This window comes from Pleurodeles waltl, chromosome 2_1 (genome assembly GCF_031143425.1).
Source record: "Pleurodeles waltl isolate 20211129_DDA chromosome 2_1, aPleWal1.hap1.20221129, whole genome shotgun sequence".
Classification (NCBI taxonomy): domain Eukaryota; kingdom Metazoa; phylum Chordata; class Amphibia; order Caudata; family Salamandridae; genus Pleurodeles; species Pleurodeles waltl.
Genome location: NC_090438.1, coordinates 734,475,450 through 734,497,896, shown reverse-complemented (window position 1 = coordinate 734,497,896; position 22,447 = coordinate 734,475,450). Strand labels below are relative to the sequence as shown.

At 44.3% G+C, this 22,447-nt stretch overlaps 1 protein-coding gene across 1 annotated transcript in view; it reads right to left on the bottom strand.

Annotated features, from left to right (window-relative positions):
- Positions 1–15,126: 15,126 nt before the first annotated feature.
- The window catches only part of NRN1 (neuritin 1), a 29,939-nt gene continuing 22,618 nt past the window's right edge, over positions 15,127–22,447 (bottom strand). The window contains exons 2-3 of the mRNA XM_069217387.1: positions 20,438–20,582; positions 15,127–16,293 (exon numbers count right to left, since the gene is read on the bottom strand). Of these exons, the coding sequence (XP_069073488.1) occupies positions 16,053–16,293; positions 20,438–20,582 (386 nt within the window). The 3' untranslated portion in view covers positions 15,127–16,052. The remainder of the gene's footprint in view (positions 16,294–20,437; positions 20,583–22,447) is intronic.

Below are 22,447 nucleotides of genomic sequence, written 5' to 3'. Positions count from 1 at the left end.
ACTGTTTCTGCACTATTTTAGCTACTTATATTGCCTAAACTTAGACAAACTAGAGTAGGAGAATTATTCATAAATTCTTACATTATAAACAGAGTAAATAAAATGCGAATTGATGTGGCCCGTGTTACATTTAAGTGCAAAGACAACCTCACCTTCTTCAACAAGTAGTAAAAATAGTGGAAATATATTTTCCGATTTTTGCAACAGTGCAAAGTTTCAGTAATATGGTCCCAAGAGTGTCTCCATTAAAGTGTCAACTCATTCAATAAGCTTGTATTAAGCTATTTGAACGTTGTGCCTAGTAGGATGTGATCTGTACTGGAGTATTGTACACTACAAGCAAGATTTGCAAAGATGTTATTGCGACTTACTCTTATAATAGAACGTATTCCTCAAATTCAGGAGGCAGCCAGAAGCAATCTATAAGTATGCCATATCTACTCATAGCCAAATTTACATGACTACAGCCCTACATTGGGTGGAGTGCTTAAAAAGTGACAGAAGCCTCTGAATCTGGGCACTAGCCAAGTGCTTAATTTGTAAACAAACAAAAATAATAATAATAATAATAGCCAGGGCCCTAGTCTGTAGGCCACAACAGCTTGCACCATCCATTGCCCCTGTCAGTCATTAAACATCACTGAAGTAGACAGACAGCGCCACCATGAGGCAGACTGTCGTAAATACTGGTGCTAATAATTAAGTGCCCGTGCCGAGCACCGGAAACAACCAGCTCAAATTAAGCACTGGCTGTAACAAAATTATTTCAAAGAGATACTTTGCTTTACCTTGCCTTGTGGGTGTCCTTTCTTAGAAACTATTAAGTATACTAGAATTGTAGTCTTCACTGCCTACAATTTCTTTTGCTGAGAATGGTGCTCATACACATGAGGGTATGTTCCTTCAAACAGGTTTCTTTTCTTTATTTTCAGTAATACTCTCTTTGGTTGTATGCAGTGCTTAATTTGTAAATAAAAAGGTGCCTGTGCTCAAAGCCCTCCTCAAACATGTGGCTGCTGCAATTAAATGTGTGAACAAGGAATACTCAGGAAGCGTAATCCTGAAGCCATCTCGGGCCTCTTCAATCCATATAAAGCCACTCCCTGTCCCTTAAGCTCACTCTTGCAGATTTCTACTTTCTCTCTTTGTGACGCCTTTTAGTTTTTTCCTTTATCCGTCTTTCCCATATGTGTCTTTTGCTAACAGCAAATACTTGAAGCAGAAGAATAACCCCTGGGCCTCAAAAATAAGTGCTGGTGCTCAGCACCGGAAACGACAAGCACAAATTGAGCACTGGTTGTATGTCAAATTATCAATGCAAGGTGTACTGTCCTACTAAAGTACTGTGGTTAGTATATATAGGTAAGTACATATTTACTATTCTTAACATATTATCATTCTATCTTGAACGTATATAGGTCTATAAGTTAAATATGTGGAGTGAAGGAGATTACACTTTTACAAGGCCTCCAATTGCTCACTTGTATTATTTTGCACTGTACTGTATCGTACTGTAGACGTTATGCAGTGCTTCTTATACCTGATGAGGCTGCGTTGCTGCAGTTAGTTTTGTTTGCTGAGGTATAAAGTAGTGGTGAAAAGTAAAGTGGACAAACACGACTTGAGAGAAGTGTATGTATGTGTGTGTGCTAATTTTTACTTATGTATGCTTCATTTATGTGTAATATGACACCACCTGCAGCCATGGAGCCTCTTTGGACTTCTGATGTGCACCCCCCACCACACCCTCTGGAGACTGTACAATTTTCTGTTATAATCAAACTGAATCGAAGGAGAAATGTGTTATTGATTTTTTTGTATTTAAAATTTAATGAGCTTCAATTACGGAAAGAGGACAAAGGTTGAAGAAGAAACTGAGGCTGTTCAGGACATTGTGATGAGGACTATGATGTGTGGTCCCACTGGAGACCAAAAAATGATGTTGTGAGATTCCTCATTGTCACTCACCACTCTTTCTTCATAGGGTGAGGTGGGATAAGATTACATCTGTAGGGCTTATTATAGCACCACAGCCTTATCCCCCACCACACCTCAGCTCCTCTGTGTTAATGATGAAGCTGTACAAAGAATGAAGCCCTCTGAATGGCAATATGTGAAATTAAGAGTTTCCACCAACATCAACAACCTCTAGTCCAAAAAAAACAGGGGGCACATTATGTACATTGCTCTGAGTGTGCACCCTTTTTCTGCACCCCTCGGGCACTGTAGTATTACAGAAGGGCTGTAGTTGCTTCTGTGGCACATTCTGTAATACAGACTGCACCAACAGACATTTAGCGTTGGTACTACCTTAAGAGGATGTTACATCATTTGCATGGGACCTGGCTCCATGCAAGTGAGAGAAACACTCTACCTCTACACTTGTGCTGTATTATGGATGCAGGCTCAGAAGCAATGAAGCTGTTACAAAGCACTCTAACTGTGCACTACAAAGAAGTGGCATATAGTCAGTGTGCCCCATCGATGGTGCCCTCTGAAGGAGGGTCCAATGGACCCTGAGACTTCCCTCTGCAGGGCAGTCACTCACTGCACCCACCTGCGTGGGGATCTCTGCCTCCCCCTTTGAAATGCAGGCAAGGTGCCACCTGCACAGTGCAAGATGGAGTAGCTGGTTTAAAAATAGCTGTTCTGTCTTTCACTTATTTGCTGCCCGAGGGCAGAAGCGAATTCGTGGCTGCCTGAAGGCAGTGCATTATATGTAATGTCTCTGTCTCTTTTTGCGTGCAGCTCACCTTTTAAAGGTGTGCCATGCTACAAACAGGACAGTGTGCTATAAGCATAAAATGGCCTAGGCCGTTATTTCAAGGAGGCATCAAAGAGTCTATGTAAAATGTGCATACGCAAGGGTTAGGAGAGCATATATAAGACAAGAAAGAACATGAACAGTGTAATGCAAATACGTTAAGACATCCTAACTTTCCATACACATGTAAGTTGGAAATATTAGTCAAAGGCTTGTATTTCTCCAGCCATGCGTATGTCTAAAGTGTGGTGTTGTAGTTATTCTTCATAAACCGTACCCTTGATGACTGCTTTCATATATATATTTAACCCAATTCCCTTACCCATTTACACATGTAAAGCTGCTACAAGTACTAATGGCTGGAGTTTCCATTTAACTCTTTAATTTGGTGCTCATGTAAATTGCTCTAATGCACTTGGTCCAAGTTTTGGCAATATATAAAACTGCAAAACAATAATACCTCCCCAAGATCGTATAATACTAAGCAGGACTTTATCCCATGGAAAGGGTGGGGACTAGGCATTTCAAGGAATGGCTAACGTTGTGCGTCTGTGAATGCTCACAAACTCATGTTTGTGGTCACTCACAAACTCCTTTCTGACCCTATCCTACTGTGGAAATAACCAGAGATTTTCTCCCATTCAGGGCTGGAGTATACCCCTTTCCAATGTAGTAACATCCACAAACTTTAGTGGGGTGGGACAGAGGTTACTCCATTGAGGAAATTATTTTCCCAGTGGCAAAGAAGAAAAAAAACAAATGTAAAAATGTTGTCATCGTACATTATCAAAATAAAAGTGAACTCACATGAATTATCAAGAGTACATCTGGAAAGCTGCAACAGGTGTAGCTTTTCATGGGTACGTCGGGAAAATGTGGCCATAGGAAAGAGGCCTAAAGCTGCATCCATGTGGAGACACAACCCTGCAAGTAAAGATTCACGACCCTTTTATGAATTGAGCCCCAAATATATATATACGTTTTGGTCTATACGCTAGGGTGGACAAGGCATTTACTTCGCCAGTGAGGGTGAGCAAAATCAGAAACACTTCCCTTGAAGTTGTCTGAGGCAAACATTCTGTATGCTGGCAAACAGCAAGGATACAGAAGATGTTTATCTTTGGGGCTTCCAATTTGAGGGGGGGTCATTTTTTGACAAGTGCATGCTCATGGGATGCTCAGTGTCACCCTATTTTGAGAAATTCAGTTCCTTTCTAGATTGGGCATTCTGAAGTGGGCATTCAAAGATACAGTTGGAACTGACATGGCCATTCATCGCTTAGATGACTTCCTATTCTTGGGGTCAAAGGGCTCCACTACATGTGAAGATCCACTGGCCTACTTTAATAAACACATTGCAAGTGCCTCTGGTAGGAGAAAAACCTAGGGTCCTTCTACTTCTCTGGTCTTCCATGGTAAGGACATTGATTCATTGAAAGAAGATCGCTAGCCATCCCAGGTGACAATGAAGGCTTTTAAGGAGTCTATAAGATATTGTCTTGGGCCATGCAAAGCATTATTTCATCAGTTTCAGATTTTGTTTGGGCAGCTTCGTTCTGCAGGTCATCACAATCGGATGCCCCTTCTCAATGTCCATTGTCCTGGCTATCCCTAGACTAAGATATGTGCATCAAACTACCTGCTTGTTAGCTGAGACAAGGCAGGACCTTATAATATGGACATCATTTCTGGAGGGATTCAGTGATTCAGTTGTATGGCCAGCTCTCGCCATGTCAAATTGGTTCATTTTCCTGATGCGGCAGACAGCGTAGACTTCTGAGTCATTTTGGGGCAGGAGTGGTGTGCCCAGTGATGGCAGTGATAGTGGTTTGAGTGTAGACTTGTCAGGAATGTTACATTTTTAAAACTACACCCCCTCCTAGTAGTTCTTCATGCCTGGACTGGCTAGTTCTGTAAATTAATACAGGCCTGATTTAAAGTTTGGAGGAGGGGTTGCTCCGTCACAACTTTGACGTATATCCCATCCGCTGAAATATAAATCCCATTATATCCTCTGATATTTATATTTCAGCGGACAGGATATCCGTCACCATTGTGGCTGAATAACCCCTCCACCAAATTCTAAATCAGACTCTATGTCATAATTTGGTCCAACAGCATGTCAGTAGTTGAGACTATTAACCAACAGCATGCAAAGAGCAAGACGGTGTTGAGACTGCTGAAAGAAACTATTATTAGTTTACAGAAGAACATCTGTTTTAGGGCAAACGTGTGCCTGATATCTTAAACAACGCTGCTAATGCCATTTCTTATTTTAAGATGCAGGAGTTCTGGCATTTCCATCCTGGGGCAGCAGAAGAAGCCAGACCCTTTCCAGAACAACTTTAGACTTTTAGTTCTTGGTCCTGACAGATCTTTTATCAGATAGTCTATCTCCTGAGACTAGGAGTGCATACGATGGGGGTTTTGAGTCTTGTCTGTCATATGCTGGGGGTTACACGCACAGGTTGATCTGCTACTACTGCTAAAAGACAAATATTTGCTTTGAATTGCTTCTCCGGGGTTGCTGAGTCTTCTGACCATTTGAAATATTTCCCCATTCCAATGCCCTTAAAGACTGGGAAAGACTGGAAGGCGCAAGGGAGGAAGTGAGACAGCTAAGTAAAACAGATAAGTTGCTCAGGGTCCTTCAGTCTCTACTGCTAGTTTTGGCTTAGATTATGGGATAGCTTTGTTTACTGTAGCTTTTTGTCTGGAATTTATTGGGCATTCTGAGTTTCAGACCTGGAGGTGGGTTTAAAAATGCACCTCCACAGCAGACTGCTTTTATGAACTTTTTGCCTAGATAAGGGATGACTTGGCAGTCAACCTTCCTGATCAGTTAGTAAGAGGGCACCAAGTGACCCTGACACTGGCAAAATGTTTTCTGTGGTATGTTTTCATCTCTGAGGGTGTTCACAAGTCCTCATTGTAACTGTTGGACAACCTCATTGCCTGTGCACATAAATGAGTCCTCCATCAGGTTTTAGTTCTGTAAGGTCCTTGCCATGGTGCTGCGGACAGCAGGTGTAGATGATTCCAATGTTAGCTCCTATTCTTTCAGGATTGGGGCAGCCACTTCTTCTGCAGGATTGAGCTTAGATGCGGGTTTGGCCAAAAGAACTGAGAAATGGAAATGTGATTGGTACAGATGTTATGTTCACCTTAATTTTATCTAGGGCTTTGGGAACGGGCTGGACAAGTGCTTACTAATTAGATCATTTCTTGATCCCATCATCTTTCACTTCTCAACTAATTGCATTAGGTTGCATGGCTCCACCATGTGGGTTATTGGCCACTCCTTTGTAAGAAGAACGGAGGTCATGTTTAATCAGGGTGAAGGTCCAAAGATGGGAAAAGGCAGCTGGTTGCCTAATGCACTGGGCTAGCATCAGATGACTTTGCCTACATCTGCTGCACCAGTTCGAGGAGTAGATGGTGCAGGGGGTTAAGCCACCTGTGCTCATTATTCTTTGTGTTAGTGTAATGACTTGCCTGCCCTTGGTACGAGGGACATCATTAATTGGCTTATAAAGGAGATGTTGGAATCGTTTGTTGTGAATATGTTTATAATTGAGGCATTTTGCAGTTTAAATTAGAGTTTCAGCACCCCATGCTGCATTTTTCCTAAAGAAAAAAAAAACTTCTGGGTTTGAGGGCATTACCCAGTGCAGGGATCTACAGGACACTGTAGATTATGTAAGCTAAAAGGTTAGCATCTTACAGGGGGCTCAAAAATAGAGTGGCCCTACAAGTTAAACTATAACTGAGGTTGCTTGGCTGGCTAAAACGATTGCCAAAGATACTCAGTGGCTCGTCTCACATTATACAGCTAAAGGTTTGGAGGACAGTTTGCTCTTCTAGGGGTTGCAATGAGTCTGCTGGGCACCTGAACAGTCACATGAAAAAATTACTTAATACCCCTGGAGTTGGGGGTGTTGGGCAGGTGAGTTTCGTCCTGAGTTAAATGCACTCAGGGGGCCTCAGGACGAAGTTGAAAGGCCCCATTTAACTATCTCATGCTTGAAAGGCCAGCTGAGAGCGCGACCAAGATTCTTGGAGGAGCAACAGAAGTTAGGAGATCTAAATGTCTAGTTATAAATACTGATGTAACTATGGGCCTGATTTAGATCTTGGCTGCCAGGAATACTCTTCCACAAACGTGACGGATATTCCGTCCGCCCTATTACTATCCCATAATAGGCTATGAAGATCACAATATGGCGGCCGGGACATCCATCACGTTTGTGACGGAGTAATTCTGCCCCCATGATCTAAATCAGGCCCCATCTGTTTGCATTGTTGATTAGATTACATTCAATTGTTTATATTCTTTCCTGTTGTAATGTATATATTCCGAGAGTAGTTTCTCAGTGCCAATAAGTTGGGTATCGGGCCAATTTGTTTTGGGGGTGGTTATAAATGTGATTTTACTCTTCTGTCTCCCCACCCACTTTGGCAAGTCTCTCACTTTTCTAAACCATGTAAATGCTATAAATATGTGTGATCACATAGATAGACAATGTTAATACCTGCGGTTTTCAACACAAATCGCCCTAAATCAACATTAGACTATGATGCTAAGACATAAACTATTAATATTCTCATTTATTGTTTGACGCTGTGGACACCACTTACGTTAGAAGGACCCCTTAATAAATTCGAGACAGTGTGTTGAGGGTTATACACAGAATGTCTGTTGAGGTGGCTAGACACAATGTGTGTGCATGTGTTTATGTCTGTTTATGTATATGATTGTACATCTATCTGTCTATGTGTGTGCATCTGCATGTTTGTTTTTCCATTTGTATTTGATGTGTGTAGGTTTGTGTGTGTATATAAATGTATGGGTATGTGTATGTGTCTGTGCGTATGTGTATACGCCCACGTGTTTGTGTCCCCTTATGTGTATTTGCATGCATATCTGTGTGAATGGGTGTGTGTGTGGTGTGCCTCTGTGCATATATTATGTGCATATGTGACTCTACACATACAGGTCTGTATTTGTGGGTCTATGTGGTACGTGTGGGTTGTGTTATCAGCAGATCCTGAGGTCTCCTTGCTGCCTGTGCAGTGGGTGCAGTCTGAAGTCAGGGTTATTAAGAGTCAGGCCTATGCCAATTAGAGAGACACATCTGCATGCTGCGGCAGCCGGAATAACACTTGGAATGTGAGATTTCCCAGGAGAACGTCCCTTCCTATTGAACGTTTTCCTTCACTTCCAAAACTACAGGAAGACTGATAATAAAATCGAAACGGTGCTGCCACAATCTCCGACCCCCAACAAAAGAATACACAACCTCACAATATAACCTAAACTGCGCCTCCCTGGTAAATTTGCCCTTAAAAGGAAGGCTAGAATAGAACCAGTTAGGCACCGGCCTGCAGCCTCCAGTTGTGAGGACTCCCCGGTGTAAACTAAGGTGTGGGGGAGGGGTTAATGAATGAAAGATGAGCGCTCCAAACAGCACTAAGGATGCTGCAGTGCAGCATGCTCCTCCGCCTGTTAGGGGATGCTTTTCGAATCACTTCCTTGGACAATAAACAAAGAATACAAATACCGATAGCATTAGAGGAAAAACAAATAAAGGTGAAACACGAGTGACCCCAGTACCTCGAAAACATCATGGCCAGCACTAAATCCACATGCATGACATCCAGTGCTTAATTTGTGCTTGTTTCGGGTGCGGAGCACCGGCACTTATTTTTTAGGGCCGGGGCTTATTCTTCTGCCTCAAACATTTGCTGCGAGCAAAATACACATATGGGAAAGACGAGGAAAGGAAAAACGAAAAAAATGTCACAAAGGGAGAAAGTAGAAAGCTGCAATAGTGATCTGAAGGGGCGTAGAGTGGCTTTTATGGATTAAGAAACCCGAGATGGCTTCAGGAATACCCGCCTCAGTATTCCGTGTTCCCACACTGAATTGCAGCAGCCGCGTGTTTAAGAGGAGGGCTTTGGGCACCGGCACGTTTTTATTTACAAATTAAGCACTGATGACATCTGAATCACAAATGCATTTATGCGACCAGGGCGTTCTACTACAGGAGTACTCTTTTACGTAGGCATGACTTTGCGAATCGACCCAAAATGTCATACTCCATTTTAGTAAAAATAGAAGAGGACAATTACCTATTTGAGCTAATCGTGTATGAATATTCCCTGGATACCCCAATTCATTTGATTCCCAATTGAGATGTTTTGCGGCCAATTCATAAACGTAGGTATGTAAGAGTACCTAAAAGAATACTACAGGAGTACTACTTTACTCATACTCCAAAATGCCTTTGTGAATAGGCCCCAGGGTCACCACTGTTGTAAGCATCCCATGGAGAATCATGCTACCCGCTCGCAAAATTCTACAGCACCTCGCCAGAGGGGGCAAGCGCTATGTAAAAATCAATTCAGTACACACCTGTCAAATAGTCCACGTTTGGAGTAATCAAGAAATTACAGTCAGGTTGCAAAAATACTGCTACCTCTGGCCAGCAATGAGAGGATGGCATAATAACTGGCCCGCAATAGGATGACACCACTGTGGCCCTGCAATCCGACGAAATGTACTCTATTAATCGTCAGGAAGCTATTACAGCTGCCCTCAAAAAGGCTGGCATCACAACTGCACCACAATAATCACGCTGACCTGCAATAATAAAAAATCACATTTGTCCTGTAGTATGTACCGGACAGCATCATTGCCCTGGAGCAGAATGAAGTCACAGCTACTTTGCAGTTCTAGGAAATTATGTATATTCTGTAACAAGATGACATTACAACTGCCCTATAGCCTGAAGTCATCAGGTCTACCCTACAGTAAGATGGCATTGCAGCTGCCCTGCAGCAGAATGTCGCCACAACAGTCCTGCAGCCGATGACATCAGATCAGTACAGTAATAAGATGATGGCTTTGCAGATGAATTGCAAAAAGGATGACGTCACATCTGACCTTTAGTGCAACGACAGCCGATCTATCGGCCAGCAAGGTGGCATTTTAACTGTCCTCATATACATTGAGATCATAGCTGCACTGGAATAAGATGACATCACTCCGACCGTGGCTTGGGAAAGGTCACAGGAGTTCTGCTTCAGAATGGCATCACAATTCTCCAGCAGCCACATGACATCAGAGTTTCCCTGTTATAAGATGATACTAAAACAGTCCTCAAATAAGCTGACACCATGACTGAACACAAACAATAGCCCCTGCAATAACATGATGCCATAGCTGTTCTGCTATTGGACAGTATTGCATCACAATGGTTCTACAGCCCACTCAAATCAGAGCTGTCTTGCAGTAGGATGACTGTTCTAATACTTCTTAAATAAAAAGTCAGCACAACTGTAGTGGTGAAGTGAATTGGCATCCATCTATATTTCAATAAGACGATGCCACAACCGTCATGCAGATAAGAAAGAAGTCACACACTGCCTGCAGCAAAAACACATCACACGAGCTCTGCAGTAAGATGAAATCATAACCCTCTTGCAAACCAGTGATATTGCCACTGCCCTCGCATGAGAAGATAACATTAAATGTGAACTGCATTACAATACAGTACCTTTGCTAATGACAGCTTACAGGCTCACATTACAACCGCCTTGGTATAGGACAACCACCAAGAATATAAAGATGACATCACAACTGTCACGCTTTTGAACAGAACGCCAGGAGTGGCACGCCTGCAAGGAAATTAGGTCACATCCGTGGTGCAAAGTCGACATTGCCACAGGCATCCTTTTGATGATGTAACAAATTACCATAAACAAGATAATGATGTCATAAGCGTCCTGAAATATGAATGCATCACAACTGCCAATTGATAGAATAATGTCGCAACAATCCTGCTGTAGAAAGAAGTCACAAATGCCATTCTTGCTGCCCTTGAAATCAGATACCAACATGATTTTCCTGCCACCAGGCAGTGACATCCTAACTCTTCTGAAAACAGATGACATGCCGACTGGCCTACAATATGATGGCATGCCCATTGCCCTGCAGTGAGGTAACATGAAAAATGTCCTGCAATAGGATAATGACCTCACAACTCTCCTGTGGTACAATAGCATCACAAAGGTCTTGCAAGAGAAAGATGACATCACCACTCTCTTGCAATATGATGGCATTACAACCTTTCTGCAATTATGATATCATTCCAACTGTTGTGCACTGGAATGTTGACATCAATATCTTGCAATATGATGGCATTACAACTGTTCTGCTATAATAATAATACAATAATACAATGCATGGGAACCTGCAAACCCTGTCTAAAATCCTGGCTCTAATTTTCTTATTACTTGTGACGCAACTTGTTGCCTGTAATTAAAAATAAAAGACACAGCCATTCAACTGTAATAACTTATTATAGTTGAGTCAAAAATTAAAATGAAATGTGCCTTTTCCTTTTTCTGCTGTTTTTGTAGATGACCACCAATAAGCAGAAAGGACATATTTGTGAAAACAGGTTTATTTTCCATGCTTTAAGTAAATATAGAAAAGATAGACTTGTCCTACATGTTTCTACATATTCTGAGCTACGGTGTATTGTTTTAATCTTCCTTGTATTAAAGTGATTCTAATATATATTATTGTAAAAAATATCTAACTGTTTTATGGTGTGTTTATTTTGCACTAGAGATTCTAATTTTATTCTTCAAATCTTAAAGGATCCTATCATTTTCCCATGCAAGAGCAACACATTAAGAAAGTAAGTGGTCTGTGGGAAGGGAGATGGTGTGGCCATGTATTATAAGGAATAAAGTTCCCCTGCTGTATAGTATAAGGACATTGTAAGTCACCTGGGAATTCCATGACCTTATAAAGGAAGTCAGCCTTCAGCCTCATTCCTCAATATGGTCATGGAACTCCTCTGTGATTTGTAATATCAGCATATTATATATGGCAGAGTGTACTGTATACAATATATATATATATATATATATATATATATATATAATTGCAGCTGTTGTGCGCTAGAAAGAAGACGTCACCACTATCTCGCAGTATGATGGCATTAAAACTGATCTACAATAAAAAATAATTATGGCAATATTACTACTGATGTGCACTGGAAATATAACATCCCTACTCTCTTGCAATACAATGGCATTACAACTACCTGGCAATAATAACAAAATAGCATTATAACTAGTGTGCAATAAAAGGAACGATGTAACAACTCTCCTGCAACAGGCTGGCATCACAAGGGTCCTGCAATATGAAGATTACATTTGCACTCTCATGCAATTTACAAAGTCACAATTTCCAGTATGCAGTTGCCATGGCTTTCGAAAACTCAGCATTGCGCGCAGCTATGGGACGGTGTCATGAACAGCTGCGCTGGCTCGGCGAACAATTCGGCACCTTATTTTGGAAAAGGGTGTCGTTCTCAATGGTGTAGCTGGTGCAGTGGCGGCGGGGTCTAGTATCCTCATGACCCCACTGAACCCTGATTATTGATGTAATTAAAACAAAAACAGTACTCGGCCCATTTCCTTCCTGCGTTGGTGCACATGGCACCCTTGGCACGCCACTATCTGTTATGAGCTTGCATTGTCTGAAGTGCATAGGTGTGACGCCGAAGTGCTGCATGACCGGCACACAAGACATCTCGGATATGATTCTGTTTCCCTGCTGTGCCCGTCTGTTGCGCATGCGCAGTCTCGTTAAATCCCGTATATGCGCGTGAAACCGAATAAACACATAAAAAGTTGCGCAGCTCTGCGTCGGGACAGCGCACCTGCCATGGGACGGCTCGAGATTTGAAATGAGGATCACGACAATTCCCAAATGGCCAGTTAGCAATACTTGACGCTGTATGCGGTGCACCACGTTGACTTCCTGAGTCTGCTTCTGAACGAACCACCAGAAAGGCAGTGGAAAAGAGGCGTAAACGTCTACCTGCTTATTAAAATATCAGCTGACAAAAATAAAAGCATTCATAATATCAGAAAACCATATCCTACGTGCAACTGTAATTGAACCTCTACCACTAATGTGTCTTTTTGGTTGAGCAGATCACATGCATTAAAAAAAAGTCTGCCTGCACGTTAGCAGAGCACACAAATTTTCCAGGCTCGTGCCTTCATTGGGTGATTTAGTGCACAAATAGCTTAAAATGCAGAAATTCCCATTTTTGGTGAATCTAAAAAGCAAAACTAATTTGTTTCCAGTGATATTGTGCTTAAAATAGCGTGATGAATTAGAATTCAATATGACCCTACACACAAACAAATTAAATCGTACATTGTGTGCATCCAATGAGTTTAGACGCACGTGTGACGCCAGACCTCTACTGACAAGTATTGGCTATGCGCTGACGTAGGGAAGAACGGATATTCTTTAAATCATCTTACTTAAAACGTTTCCGAATTCTAGGCAAAACTGCTGTCTCAATGTGTGAATGTTTGCGTGGATGCAAGTGTGTCTCTGTGCAGGTCAGTGTCTGAGTCTTGTGTGCGTGTGTTAGTGCGCGCGTCTGTATCTGTGTCCCTTACGTTCGTGTGGGTGTGTTGGTATATCTTTGTGAGTTGCGTGTATCTCTGTAGCAATGTGTTCGTTTTTTTAGTCGGAGCCAGAGTGCGTGCATTTGCGGGCAAGCGCTAATGCTAAGTCTGCCTACATATCCTATTTGCTTTATTGCTATACAGTTAATTATTTTATAGACACACTTCTGCCCGACAACCTGTTTCACTGATTTTTCAACATATAAAAGGATCGGGGTTGCCTGAAAACTTACAGGGCAACATGCCATAATTATTGAAAGCTCACTGCAGACTGTGCAACAGATGTTGTGCATTTATGTCACTAGAACGCACACTGCTTGACTAGTTCACCCAGCGTATAAAGGGACACATGTGCTACTACGGGGCACATACATGAGTGCTGAGTGTGGGTGCTTCGTGAACAATCGAGGCGCTACACTGTGAACGCGCAAGCCCGTATCACTGCCAGTGTCTCATGGACCCAGTGTACGGAAGGAAAATGCCCCACAGGCCCCCGCCCCTTCGGTTTGAATATTATAAATACAGCAATAATCAGGGTTCAGATGCCCCTTTCTGCCCGGTGCCACTGCACCTGCTGCACCAATGGAAGCTACGGCCCTGGCGCCAGTCCAACTCATTCCTGGATAAATGCCCTATTTTGCTGGGAAACAGACTTTAACATTCGCCACCACCACCCACCCGGCAAAAGAGCCGCGCCCTGTTCCCTTTCTCCTGTTTACTTCCCCTCCAAGGCTCCTCGGCCTATAAATAGACTCGGCTTCTGCAACCTCCGCTGCCGGATCAATGAGCCCTGGTGCAGCCGCCCCGGCGGCGGAGCTGCCTTATTAAATATGAATAAGCGCATCTGAGCCCGGGCAGTGTTGTAGCCCCCACTCCTGCAGCTCCGCCGGGAGGCTGATGTGGAGTAGGGCCAGATCCGGCCCCTTCCCCTACAGGGACACAGCACGCCTGCTTCCCACCAGGCACGTGCCGGCTGGCTCTAAGTGCGCTCTCTGCAGCACGGGCCAGTGATCCGTCAGGACCAGGCAGTGTGACAGGTCACACCTCAGGGACGCGCTTAGAGGTTACCGTGGCGTCGTGGCAATAGCAGCCAAGACCCAAGGGCAGAGGCCAGGCCCAGCTTCTGCCCTGTGTGTGCTCCTCCCTGCCTGCCACATGCTGCCTCTACACTACAGTCTGTCGGTCTGCCGCACTTCTTTATAACACTGCTGTAAGCCCACCGGGTAGCCTCACTCGCACGTTTATAGTGGAATCGCCGACACACCCTATCCGATGGTTTCATGATGAAAGGGTGCTATGGGCCCTGGCACAAGCTGGCAAATGAGCTCCTATAGTCGTTTTTGAAGTAGAAAAACAGCTAAAACTGGGGTGCAGTGGGTCCCTCGGGCCTCTGCGTTCCAGTACCACAGTACTTGCTGCCGCATAGACATCTGCACCCCTAGTTTCACCCGATAATCAAGACCCTGGCAAACATGTTCCAACCAGACCGCATTGCGTGTGGGGCGGCCATTATGGAATCATGGAGGAAGTCGTGGTTGAATCATGGCAGACAATGCTGCTCTAAGCCCTCCAAACAACCCCACCTCCCCCCACCCAAGCTTGCTCTGCAGACTACCGATGAAATGGCAAAGTGGCCGGAAGGCCAATTTGGCTCAGGGCACAGGCAGGGACTGTGGCACTCAGGACTCGCATCCCACCTCCCCCAGCCCCTCCCCTTTTATTTGGACATACACATTATACATGGGTGCTTCAGGTCAAAGTTCACCACTTGTTCGACCACCTAAGCCGAAGGTTTCGGTCATACGCATCCAACAAGCAAAACGCACAGCGCCTTTCAGAACAAACAATGCAACATCCACTTCAAACAATAATATTTATTTAATACTTTTTAACTATACTTTGTAGCAAATATCTCTTTTTTGCTGATTTGAGTTTATAATAAACCTCTGTTAGTACATCTGTTATTTATTTATTTTTAAAATCAAGGCTCTGGTTTTCTCAAAATCTTTTTTTTTTTTTTACTTTTGCCGTAGTTGTTAATACATCTAAAGCCCCCCGTGTGTATGAGTGCGTGAGTGTTTGATAATACGGTTGTAATATTCAGGTTTACTATGTGCAACATCTAAAACAAGAGAATGGAACTAAAAAGGCAGTGAAATCGGAGATATGCCTTGGCAACAGCGGGTAAAGCTACAGTGCAGCCTCCCATAGCAGCAATGCATCCACTCTGGTGTGCGGCACTTCCGTTTCCGGGTCAGTTCCTTCCTTTCCCTCTTGAACCTGTTTCCGTACTCCATGTACTGGTTGCAGAGGCCCAGCCATACTACACAAGTCTCCTGCAGAGGCCTAGTGGTTGGAGGCGGGAATTGTAGATTATTCACCATATGCTTAATGAGACAGGAGGACGCACATCTCGCCGTCTTTCCTCACTTTCTTTTTTTTTTATTGTGGAGAGCCCACCTTGGCTTTTTTTATTTTCCTCTCGCTTATTGGTTTTGATAACGATATTCGATGGCCCTCGGCCGTTCCTGAGTTTTATTCTCTTATCTGCGAAAAGATACCAGGGTTGGGGACTCCTTGTACTTGGCTGGACAGAGATCAGTAAAGCTGAGGTCCTGTTTTGGCTGTTGCTGCTTGCTGTTCGGTAACATTTGGCAGATAAAACACAAAATAAAGGTGTATGACCCGCCGACCCTGTGGCACGGAGGGAGGGTCGCTACCCCTTCTGCGGGAGAGAGGCCTCGGAATGAGTGATGGGGTCCACCAGGAAGGGAGGGAGGTGCTAGAAGACGAACCAGGTGACCAGGGCAGAGAGGGCGGCCAAGAGCAGGGGCAGGAGGGCAGGCATGGGCACATGGGGCAGGGAGGAGCCAGAGCCGTTGCTCCCTCCGCAGAGTTCAAATAGACTTCCTTGGAAATCGAGGTTTTTGGATTCCCTTTTCAGTTTTTCCCAGATGTCTTTCGCGCCTTCCTGGCAATCCGTAAGGGCCGTGATGGTGCAGGCGTGGAAGTCGTTCCAGTACCTAGAGGGTGAGAGGGGCAAACAAAGAGAAAATAGGGGTAGATTGGCATGACTTCTCAAACTCCTACAGAGGCACCCACAGGCCAGAGTCCTCCTCCCGCGACCCCCTCCCCAGGCTCACTCCCCCTCCACACCATGCATGCAAATGAGATATTGGTGAGGACCAACCACACAGGATAGCACCAAAGCAGTATCCATGACCTAGCCAAGGGTGTTCAATGTAGGCCCGGGAGGGCCACATCATCCCAGCTTTTCATGACAAGCACTGCCCTTAGGTGGATCTACCTCAGGTGTATCCCGCCCTACTGGCCGGTAAGCCCAACAGAGGCCACAGATAACCATATTAAAAGTGAACCTTGCGCTTCTAGCCCTTGGCCAGTATACTTACTCCATAAAAACATACATATCGAAAGTCAGACCCACCTACAAACAAGCGCACCCCAACCTGCTGAAGGCGAGTGTAGAGGGGGGAAATACATCATGTCAGCATTAAAATACAGGCCAGCTTGTTATAGGTCAGAGATGCCCACTTTGACACAAGCGAGATTTTGAAAGACCTTTGCATGAGGTTAGTTTACATACACGGACTATAATATAACTCCTTTACACGGCCACCGGTTAGCTTGGAAACGTGTGGTGTGTTCGGCCCTCCTGGCTCAACCCTTAATGTAGGAAATGTTCACCGCACACAACCCACATACACAAACACACATTATGCAGAGTAGTCATCACAGAGGTGCTGTCGACCTACCACGAAAGAAAAGATCTATCGTTTCGGTCAAATAAATGACCTTTTAAAAAACATTCGTGCAGGTCAGCCTTTTTGGGTCGTTGATTTTTTTTGTTTTATGTACCCTATTTTCAAATCAACTGATCTCCATTTTCGCAGTTAGGCATCCTGCAAGAAACAGTCTATGCCAAACGTGGCCATGCAAGAGGGAGGGAACGTGAGGGGGCGTTCGCATTTCATGACGTAAGCGTGGAAAGAAAGAAACACCTACGAGTAAAAAAAAAAGAAAAAAAAAAGAGAGAGGGCGATTCTGAAGGGGGGGCGGGGGAGGGGGTGGGGGGTGGGGGTGAGGGAGCCTGATTCCAAGCAGCCAAATAACTGCAAGAGAGGGTGCACGTGCATGGCCCTGCCCCTTCCTCTTATAAACAATATTTTGGGGTAAGATTTGAACAGCTTCTTGTCTCAACTCGCTTTCTGTCCCAGTTTATGACGCACGGGGGTGCGAAGGATTCAGAGGGGGTTTATCAATGCGAGGTTTGTTGAGAGGCGCACCAAGGACTGCTCAGGCACCCGAGGCGCGGAATGAGTTCTCACGTTCCTGATGAAAGTATGTTTGTTTCAAAATAGAGAAGCAGACGCGTGACAGCCATTGTTGCGACAGGTAGAGGTCGCGCTGACATATAACCCCCAATCCCATACGTCAGCCTCCCCAACCCCCAAGTCTCTCCATGTAATCGACGAGGTCTCTAAGGAGGGCTGCAGGCTCCATGCAGCTTTTGACACATTTGTAATAAATAATGAGTGTTTGAGGGGCAGGGACGGCAGAGAGGGCGTCTCGCCTGCAACATCTCCCTTGTAATTGTGTCTCCCAGAGGGGAACTAAATCTGTCCTCGTGTGCTGTCCCTAAACAGTCACAGACTAGCGACAGTACCTTTAAAGGGAGGTGGGATTGGAGGGGGAAATAAACTGCTGGGGGCGGTGATCGGACCAGAAGCTCACTGCCAGCCTTGTAATGGTGTTTTAGGGTTTTCACTCGGGGTTCAGGTTCAGAGAGGGCCACAAATAACTGTTTTAGGCGCCATTTTTAAAATTGCGCCATTAACGCGTTGCTAATGACCCGAATGCACGAGCACGTCGAGTTCGTAGTTCATATTGATTGCGATCGACTTGTGTGTGTGGTGGTAGGGGCGTTTAAAGTGACAACTTAGAAAATAATAGCTTTTGATGAATTTAATGACAGTAGGAACGCGGGTATGAAGTTAGTACAAAACTCATATTAAATAATGATTTAAATATTTTTTTCGCAGTAATGTATTAGTGTGTGAAATATGTTTTATAGAGATTATAAAGGACAGCAAAAAGTATATGAAACGGTGTAAACTGTGTATCAATTATTCACCTGCGCGTATGCGCACTTACGTGTGTGAATGTATATACACACCATGCCAGTGACCTAAATGTGAATTAATAAACGTAGTATTTGGAGCTGGTGTACTAATAAGGATAAACCACCGCATGCACTGCTGCGGTTTAAAAGTGAAAGCGAATGCTATTACAACAGTACAGGACACCCGTTTTAACATTTCAACTATTCAGTGCATTCTTAATTTTGTGTCATTTATAAATTAACTGCAATTTTAAGGGCTGTGTTGAACTGTATATACTTATTTGTTGTCTTTATTTATAATGTATGACTTAAATCGAACCAGTAAAAGATATTTGACAATACCAAATGTGAGAAATCTCAGCTCACTGCCTCACAAGCTTAGATTGTATTTGTATAGCGCTTACTACCCCTGACGAGACGTCGAGGAGGCGCAAGGCACTTTCAAGTCTTTAATGATTTATACCTGCTGCCGCTTCCTATGTAGGTTTTGTGAAGCAGCAACATACACGGGGTCACATTCGTGCAGTGGGATAAAATATCACCAATGATATTTCTCATGGCGGTGAGAAGCATCAAGAGCCACGTGGGGCGACGCCCCCTGTAGGTCATTGCCCCTCCCACACACACCAATGGTAATAAAACGCATATTACACTCAGTTTATGGTGTTTTTTTATTTGTTCATTTCTAGCAATCCCAGGTATTTAAGCCAGAGTATAAAACGAAGAAGCAAATGTGGAGCGTGCACTGCAGGTATGACGTAGAAATTGCCTTTGTAAATATGAATACTTGCTTTCCATAACTGTATATGGGGTACGTTCGTTACACTTACGTATGTGCTATTGTTGTACAGTTTCAGATGGTGAATTACTCTTAACATCTAACTGAACCCTGGCCTTCTGCTCCGTTCAGTGCAAAATAATGATTCCCACTGTATGTTATCACGAATAGAACGGAAGGAAACATAATTTTGTCTGGTAGTTTACACAGAGAAACGGGCAAAGGTCGGAGAGGCTTTCTGCACCCGAACGCAGAGTTAGGGGTGGACAGTTTTTTTTAAAATTTTCTCGGAAGGCTGCTCTTCAATAATCAAATGTGTATTTAAATTACGCAGGCTGTGAGTGTTGGAAAAGGGGATGGGGCCTTCAGATGTGCCGCCCCGGGCGAGCTTGTTAAGCTCCCCCCCACCCCCCCTCCCCCCTACGCATTAATAAAAAGACGCACGAACGCGGGAGCTGTGGCCCGGGGTTGTACACTCTGCATCTTTCATACTGAGGCAGCCGGCATCACCATCTGGGCCTCGGTGAGGAGGGGCCATGGATTGGCTTTCATAACTGGTGGGGCTCTGTGTGGGGCTGCACCGATCCTGGCAGGGTGGGTGCTCCTGCGGGAGGCTCCATCTGTGTGAGGGCACACGTGCTGGTACGGGAGAGTTTGTGAAAGTGAAGGTGGGGTGCTGGAGGGGGAAGGAGAAGGAGAGCATTAGTGTCTGTATGCCAAAGACAGACGACAAGAAAGCGGATTTTAGGAAAGGGAGATCATGTGTAGATTGCCTGACAGGAATTTCCGTATGTGTGCACCAGCGTATGTGTAAGCAGAAGGCGTCGAGAGCGTCAAATCGTATATAGGAGAGTTGTGGTAAAGAAGGGAAGTTGCGGCTTGCGGGGTGGGTGGAGAGGGATGAATGAAGGAATAAAGAACGAGACCAATGAAAAGAGGAGAGAAGGATGGAATAAAAGAAACACCAAACCGAAGATAACGAGTTGGGTTGTGTAAACTAGAAAACAGACTACCATGGCACTGAAAGAAGAAAATGGCGGGTGTTTGTAATCTCGCCAACACTAGATGTAATACATCATCGAAACACGACCTATGTGTTAATCTCACCCATGAACCTAAGCATTACACACCGCCCGCCTTCTCCTCCTCCGCAGGCCGGGGTGGTCTACAGCAGGTGGGGAGACTCATAGATGCGCGGGTACAAGGGAGCGGAGGGAGAGGAAACATTGCTAAAACAAGGCCGACTTACGAGCAGATGGTCTTGAGGTTCCGGTCATCGTCCAGGTCCTGTGGGTAGTTGGCCATCTTGTCGCCCAGTGTGAGCAGGCAGTCCGAGAAGCCCTTAAAGACCGCATCGCATTTGCCCGCTGCCCTCACCGCCTGCACCAGGTACGCTGGGGACAGACAAGCAGCACCGTCAGCACTAGCCAGGCTGGACAGCTCCCAGCAGCCGCTCAAGCCAAACACAACCTGCACTAGAGCACGTGCAGACTAAACTAAACACACCCTGTGCTAGATCACATGCAGACCAAACCAAGCACAACCTGCCCCAAATCACGTGCAGACTAAACCAAACATAGATTGTCCTGGATCCCCTACAGGCCAGGCCAAACCAAACACATCGTGCGCTAGATCACACACAGACCAACAAAATACACGTATCCTAGATCAAACGCAGACAACAATAAAGACGCCCTGCTCTAGATGAAATGTACACCAAACCAAACACATTGTGGGCTAGATAACACACAGACCAAACCAAACACATTGTGCACTAGATCGCATGCAGACCAAACACACCCTGCACTAGATTACATGCAGACTAAACCAAATATCTTGTACTAGATCGCATGTAGACCAAACCAAACACATCCTGCGCTAGCTCACACGCTGACCAAACTGAACACATCTTGCACTAGATCACATGCAGACCAAAGTAAACACAAAGTGCGTCGGAACAAACACAGCATCTTCTAGATCCTGTCCATGCCAAGTCAAACACTCCTTGCACTAGATCACACATGCAGACCAAGACCAACACACCCTGTGCTAGATCACATGCAGAGCAAACTAAACATTGCCATGCTACAGCACATGCACACCAAGGCAAACACATCATGTGCTAGATGCCAGACTAAATCAAACACAACCTGAGCTAGATCACATGCAGATTAAACTAAAGACACCATTCATCAGACCACATGCAGACCCAACCAAACACAGCCTTCACTGTTATGTTATACAGATTTGAAAAACCCACTATCACCTGGGAGGGTATTTTGGCATTGAACAGGTGTGATTCTACCCAAACCAAGGGCCTAGTAGGAATACTCGAAAAGCCAGGTCTTCAGCTTCTTGTCTGCTTGGATCCAGTATAGGACACACCAAACACATCCTGTGATTGATCAGACCAACCTAAGCAGAGCCTGCTTTGTAGCAAAATCAGCCATACTAAACGCCACACTCCAAAACATCTTGCCTTTGGCTACATTATTTTCTCTCAATAGCCACAGCCTTGCAATATGTCACACCTGCTACAACACAACCTGTTTTATACTGTAATACACTTGTCTAGAACATAGTATGCCTTATATCATGAAAGACATTATTACAATACATCTAGAGTTTTTGACCAATGCACTTCAATACAATACACCCTGCCTTAAATCCCAATACATATTGGCTCACACTCCAGGAACGTCTAGCAAAACCAGCAATATCATACAAATTTCATATTACTTCTTGTCTCACTCCAATTCACACCTACTGCAACACAGCCTGTAATGTATCATGAAACACACAGCCTGCGTTACACGTTATACACATTGCTATAATATAGATGCACTATATCCAATAAACATTACTACAGCACATCATGTCTTATACCCAATACGCATAACCACAATGTATCATGCCTCATCCTCCATGAACACAATCTAAAAACACAACCTTTCTAAGCACACTGATTTCATAAGTAAATTCTGCCTTGTAAGCCAAGATATATTACTCAAACACTGCTTACATCCCAACTCACATTATTAGAACACACTCTGCCTAACATCCAAACTCACATTACTAGAACACACCGTATCTAACATCCCAGGTCACATTATTAGACTACATCTTGCCATATCCTTCTTTGCACATTACTTGAACACATCCTACCTTACATCCATATAGACAATACTAGAAAACATCCTGCCTAAAACCCCAACTGACATTGCTAGAACACGTCCTGCCCAACATCCCAAATCACATT